Source organism: Miscanthus floridulus, chromosome 3 (assembly GCF_019320115.1).
Source record: "Miscanthus floridulus cultivar M001 chromosome 3, ASM1932011v1, whole genome shotgun sequence".
Taxonomy (NCBI): domain Eukaryota; kingdom Viridiplantae; phylum Streptophyta; class Magnoliopsida; order Poales; family Poaceae; genus Miscanthus; species Miscanthus floridulus.
In genome coordinates, this window is record NC_089582.1 from 137,452,166 (window position 1) to 137,458,166 (window position 6,001).

The 6,001-nt window shown below is 47.4% G+C and overlaps 2 protein-coding genes across 2 annotated transcripts; one reads left to right on the top strand and one right to left on the bottom strand.

Annotated features, from left to right (window-relative positions):
* Positions 1-1,205: 1,205 nt before the first annotated feature.
* LOC136547127 (uncharacterized) lies at positions 1,206-3,181 on the top strand. The gene is made up of 2 exons (XM_066539095.1): positions 1,206-1,797; positions 1,880-3,181. Exons 1-2 carry the CDS (start codon positions 1,520-1,522, stop codon positions 2,235-2,237), a joined length of 636 nt encoding a protein of 211 aa, XP_066395192.1. The 5' UTR covers positions 1,206-1,519; the 3' UTR covers positions 2,238-3,181.
* A 548-nt stretch (positions 3,182-3,729) lies between these two features.
* LOC136544524 (uncharacterized) lies at positions 3,730-4,911 on the bottom strand. The gene is made up of 2 exons (XM_066536660.1): positions 4,468-4,911; positions 3,730-4,281 (listed from the first exon to the last, which is right to left on the bottom strand). The coding sequence occupies exons 1-2, from the start codon at positions 4,909-4,911 to the stop codon at positions 3,730-3,732; spliced, it is 996 nt and encodes a 331-aa protein (XP_066392757.1).
* Positions 4,912-6,001: the final 1,090 nt, after the last annotated feature.

Below are 6,001 nucleotides of genomic sequence, written 5' to 3' on the forward strand. Positions count from 1 at the left end.
GAGATTCCATAACTCGACGATCCACGGTTTAAAGAAGATCCAGAACACGGCGTCTGGTCAGCTGACTCGCGCGCAGCGTCCGCCGTCTCGCGCGCCGCCTCACTCTGGCTGCCAGCTGCAACAGCTGCCGGGAAAACAAGACATCGCCGTGTGGCTCCCCCCAAGTTCCGAGTCCCAACTGATCTTCCGTTGTGTGGCATGGGCAAGCAGCCGGGCGACGTGAGGGAAGAACAGCGTCCTGCCTGCCATGGTACTAGTAGACCCGCCATGACCATGCATGGTCAGCCCAGGGCGGGCAGTGGGAATTCCCGACGCTACCTACGTCGTGGCATCGTCGCGTGCCGCAGGGGGTCAGTCAAAGCCAGTCGGTCTTCTGATTTTTGACCCCGTAGGCCGTAGCACGATGCACTGGCACACCTGTTGGCCGCAGGATGTGATTGGTTGCTGGGCTGACGGGGAACCGAAACGGAGAGCCGGTCCAGAGCGTGCTCAAACCGTGTTCAGATATCTTTAGGGGTGATTGGATTTTTAGTCGCTCCTAAAATTTATGTCACATCAAATATTTAGATGCTAATAAGAAATATTAAATATAGATTAATTACAAAACCAATTACATAAATGGAGGCTAATTTACGGGACGATTTTTTTAAGCCTAATTAACCTGTCATTAGCATATGTTACCGTAGCACCATGTTGTCAAATCATAGACTAGTTAGACTTAAAAGATTCATCTTGTAAATTAGTCACAAGTTGTGTAATTAGTTTCGTAATTAGTCTATATTTAATACTTCATGCATGTGTCAAACATTCGATGTGACAGGAATTTTAGGAGGCATTGTAGAAACCAAATAGGCCCTTACTGTTGTCCAGTACGAGATGAAATTTTATTTAGTTGCATGTATGGATGTGAGTTTTAAGTATATGACACATATGTCCGTATACTATGGGTTCATCACGCCGTCCTGTATCGCGAGGGACACGGGAATCGAGAGAACAGAGCCGTGAGGTAGAGATGAATGAGACGGAACAGAAAAGAGATGCAAGCCAGACAATTAAACACGGTCAAATACAGGATGGGGCTTAGGCTGTCCGCACCGCCCAAGTGCTAAATGGACCTGTAAAAGCACTATGGCCCACAAGTCAGGATGCCTTTACAGATCAGTAGTGGACCAGCGCTGCTCTCACTCGCCCGGTATAGCAGTCTCCAAATAAACTACCAACGGAAGTTGCCGCCGCCGCCATAGAGGTCGAGTGCGCCGCCGTCTCCGTCCTGTCCGGTGAGCAGCTCTTCGATTCCTTGTAGCAACGACTGGCCATGGCCTAGAAGCATCCGTCTGAGCTCTCATCTGCCCCATCTAGCAGCCCAAGTAGCCAGATTTGATCTCGGCATGGCCGCCTACTAGGGTTCGTCGCCTGTTCCGTCCACTCCATGGATACTCTGTAGTGTCCACCCCCGGCGGTCCTCTCCCTGTTCTCCTACGCTGACAGACCCTGTGCCACCTGGCGACTTCCTGTTTTCATGGCCATGGCAGGCTATTTTGGTTCTTCCATGTGTAGGACATGGGTGATGCACGAAGAGGAGGACGAAGATGATTTTCATTTGATTGATGATGATGAGTACTTGGAGGCAGTGCAATTATTGGAGCTCGAGAATGCTGGATCCTCTCGTCGTATCCGTCGCTCGGATGCTCCACCAAAGCAGATACGACAAAGGGATCATGCTTACGGGGATGTGAGGATCCGTGCTGACTACTTTGGTCCCAATCCTGTTTACTCAGCGTTCCAGTTCCGTCGACGGTGTGTTTGTAGAATCTGCTAGTCACGGATTACATTATTCATATATTTGCACCACATTGAGAGACATTATCTTTATGTGCAGGTTTCGAATGCGCGCCCATGTGTTTGAGCGGCTTGTCGAAGCCATTGAAGCTGCAGACTCGTACTTCAAGCAAAAGGAGGATGCCATTGGCCGTCTTGGGCTCACTGGTTTGCAAAAGGCAGTTGCTGCTATTCGCATTCTGGCATATGGTCTACCTGTTGATGCTGTTGATGAGTATGTCCGCATTGGTGAGTCAACTGCTCGTAAGGCTCTGCACCATTTTTGTCGGGCTATCATTTCTGTATTCGGGGAGTACTACCTACGTGCTTCGAACGCAGAAGATGTAACAAGGCTGCTGAAAATTGGAGAGGAATGTGGATTTTCGGGAATGTTGGGAAGCATTGATTGTATGCACTAGGAGTGGCGCAATTACTCCTCGGTATATAAAGGCATGTTCACAGGGCGTGGGAAGCATCCATCCATGATACTTGAAGCGGTAGCTTCGCATGACCTTTGGATATGGCATGCATATTTTGGCATGCCAGGCAGCTGCAATGATATTAATGTGCTTCAGAAGTCGCCCGTCTTCTCTGCATATTTGAAAGGCAAAGCAGCTCCGGTATCATTCACCGTTAATGATCACACGTATGACATGGGTTACTATCTTGCTGATGGTATATACCCCAATTGGCTGGCTTTTGTGAAGACCATTTCCCATCCTCTGGATATGAAGGCATCACACTTTGCTAAGGAGCAGGAAAAAGCTCGTAAAGATATTGAGCGTTGTTTTGGTGTCCTTCAGTCTAGGTGGGCTATTGTTCGAGGCCCTGCGTATGGTAGGAATCGTGAACAAATTAGGGACATTTTGACAGCATGCATAATATGATTATTGAGGATGAAGGGAAACTTGCGAAGAACATAGACTATGACAATGTTGGGGTTGGTGCTACTCCATACCAGACCATAACCCAAGAGAGATCAGAGTATATCAATAAGCATCATAAGTTGAAGAATACTACCATCCATAGCCAGTTACAGATGGACCTCATCGAACACCAATGGATGAGGCATGGTTCATCCTAATGGAGCTACTGCAACATGCGTTCAGATTCTTGTTATGAATGTCACTGAAGTCTTTACATATCTGAATTCATTCTTGTTTCAGGAACTGCTAAAGGGGACTAGATCATCTCAATAGGGATTGTCACTCATGTTTGTCGGGTTGGTCTTCATGTCGTCAGTGGAAGCTTGATCAACAACATCTCAATAGGATGTGCTAATACATGAGCAGTTGTGTTTAACTTTCTATGAATCTTGAAATTTTTGCCATTGATCCTTGTCGAATGTCAACTCAACGCTGTAAAGGGGACTAAATGTAAAATGGTTTGATGGAAGTGCTTACGCTAATTCAAGCTGGTAAAATGCTCAGTAGCTGTTGCAGTGCTGTGGTTGTGCCACCCTGCTGAGCGCATTATCCATTATCCTAAAAAAGACAATCACCAGCAAAGCTACAATAATGCATCCATGAGCCATGATCACTCTTTACTAACCAAATATAGTAATATGAGACAAGTCAAACAACTTTTCCCTAAAAAATCTATGGTTAATGTTAGAGCAATATTGTGTACCTGCCAGACATGAATATATATGTGGCCTAGGTGATTTTTCTTCAGAATTGAAGTACAGAAACATCAGCACAGAACCGCAAAATAAACAATTATGTGGCATAGGTCCAAACATAGTAAACATTTAAATTATAACATGGGTTCACAATTATTAGTAGTACAACACAACCACTGCAAGGTAGCCTCAGCTACTGAGTCTATTACAATCCTCAATGCAACACACTACAACAGAAGTTTAATGGTCTACTAGTACAAGAAATGAGTTCGGATTATTACAACACTGGTTTAAGGGTCTACAATGTCATCTACATTGGCACCAATGTTCTGCAGTATCTCTTGTTGTTTCTTTGCATAGTACTTGCGGAGGCATGGAACACACTTGTCCAGATCAATCCCGAGGATGAGCTCTTCCTCGTGTGTTTGTAGTATGTCAGCTTTCTTACGCATGAGCCGCAGTTTCTCTTCCTCAATTGCTGCCATGTGCTGATTGTGTTGGCGCAGCTCATCGTATCTCTGTGAGTCGATGGCTGTCATTTGCTCATAGCGAGAGCCTTTCTTCGCATTTTCTTCTTGCCATATTGAAAGCTTTTGTATCGACAGGTCCTGCAACTTAGAAACATACTGAGATGAATCTGATGTAGAGGACGAGGTAGATTTCTTAGCTGCTCTTTTAGCTGCATCCCTCCCCATAGGCCTCTTGCTCCCTGAGTACTGAGAGGACGGTGTTCCCGGGTCATCATCGTTGATGTTGAAGGCTGTGGGAATATGATCAGCTATTGCATCGTCGTCTCCATGTTGTGCCCCTCTGAGGTTGAGCTCCATCCACTTAGGCTCGTCCTTCAGCAAATCCCAGCAATGCACGTAAATAAACGGGTACTCTTCGATGTCTGCGCAAAGTTCGCTAGAGCTAAAGAGGTCTGCAAAAGGGGTACATAATTTTAGAATTATGAAGCAAACTCTAGATCAAACTAAATGACAATACCAGATCATATTTGTTAATAGAACGATGGTTTCATAATTCACCTTATCCGCATCACTCATCCCGCTCGGATTGTCTCGAAGAACATCTACCATGTACCCTGCAAATTTATTCGCTTCAGCCTTGATAGTGTCCCAGCGACTCTGCAGCGATCTGAAACTTCTCTCAGGGTAGGAACCCCTCCTGTTATTGTACTGGCTTGTAATCCTAGCCCAGAACCCGTCCTTCTTCTGCCCTGTGTTTATAATTGGGTCGCAGCTAATTTCCAACCATGACTTCACAAGGAACACATCTTCTTTTGGGGAGAAGTTGGATAACTTGGTGCGACTAGGTACGACCTTGCGCCGTCGACCAGCTGGCAACGATGCTCCTTCACCATCACCCTGACTCTCTTTCAATACTACTGGTTCAACACTCTCGACTGTTGCAGCGACAGGCTGATTTTGAGCAGGTGTTGTAGGAGATGGTGGTGGATTTGGGAGCGGCATGAACCCTTGGTTTAGAGCTGCGGTCCATCCTCCCTGGTAATATGGGTACTGCAGAGCATATGGTGCAGCCCTGGGTTCCACCCTCTATAGAAGCCTTGCATTGGAAGACCCCCATCGAAACCGGTAATGTCATCACCAACTTGATCAGAATTATTAGGATTCATCCTGCAAAAAAATGAAGTAAATGCTACAATGCCCTTGTAAACCATATGGTTAAGTACATCTATGGACTGGACAACATGTTTTCATTTTTGTTCTGTATTTCTGTCAGAGTTCAACAAGCTGGAATTATCTTTAGATCATGCTACCATCAGGTTTCAGGTAACATACTACGTGAAGATGCCACAACTAAGAATTAATATACTAGCTACTGCTGATACAGAAAGAAAATTAGGGAACTAGCTGCTGCAGGTAAATGTTATTGTTGTCCTACGCACAATGTAGTGAATTAGTGAATCAAACGAATTTGGTTACTGAAATGTATATTCAAGTAGAAGCATATTCTAAGAAATGTGTATCTATCCATATGACAGGTGTGCTGCAGGATGATTCTAAAAATTGTCTATCTATCCATATGTTCAGAAAGCCATAGACCAACTGAAGTTACTGAATTGTATAACAACAGGAAGATCCAAATTTATTCAACTAGCTATTTCAAGAAACTAGCTACTGCTGAAACAGCCGAGAGCAACTGAGCTGGGGGCAGAGCGACAGCGGTGCCGGGAGCCGAGCGTGGTGACGGAGCCGGGCGGGCCAGCGCGGCAGCGGTGCTGGGGCCGAGCGTGGCGGCGAAGGTGGCCGGCAGCGGGGCTTTGTGGCGAGTGCAGCGGCGGGCAGCAGGGCGAGCGCGGCGGGGCCAGCAGGGCGAGCGCGGCGGCGGAGCTAGGCGGCCAGCGCGGCTAAGCGACCGCCCGGAGGTTGGCCGCCGCCGGCGCCGCGTTGCGAGTGCGGCGGCAGGCCGGGGGCCATTGTAGCGGCTGCACAACAGAGGCAGGTCTGGCAGGGCGCGCGTGGCTGCTTGCAGCGAGGAGCACGGTAGCTCACAACGGGACGGCGGGGCGACCGCGGCGAGGCCGGGGAAGCCACCGTG

Bases quoted from the DNA above. Each gene is read 5' to 3' on its own strand.
- LOC136547127 (XM_066539095.1), top strand. From the start codon at position 1,520: ATGGCCATGGCAGGCTATTTTGGTTCTTCCATGTGTAGGACATGGGTG. The intron at 1,798-1,879 runs GTGTGTTTGTAG...CTTTATGTGCAG, and splicing joins GCGTTCCAGTTCCGTCGACG to GTTTCGAATGCGCGCCCATG.
- LOC136544524 (XM_066536660.1), bottom strand. From the start codon at position 4,911: ATGCCGCTCCCAAATCCACCACCATCTCCTACAACACCTGCTCAAAAT. The intron at 4,282-4,467 runs GTGAATTATGAA...GATTTGCTGAAG, and splicing joins GGATGAGTGATGCGGATAAG to GACGAGCCTAAGTGGATGGA.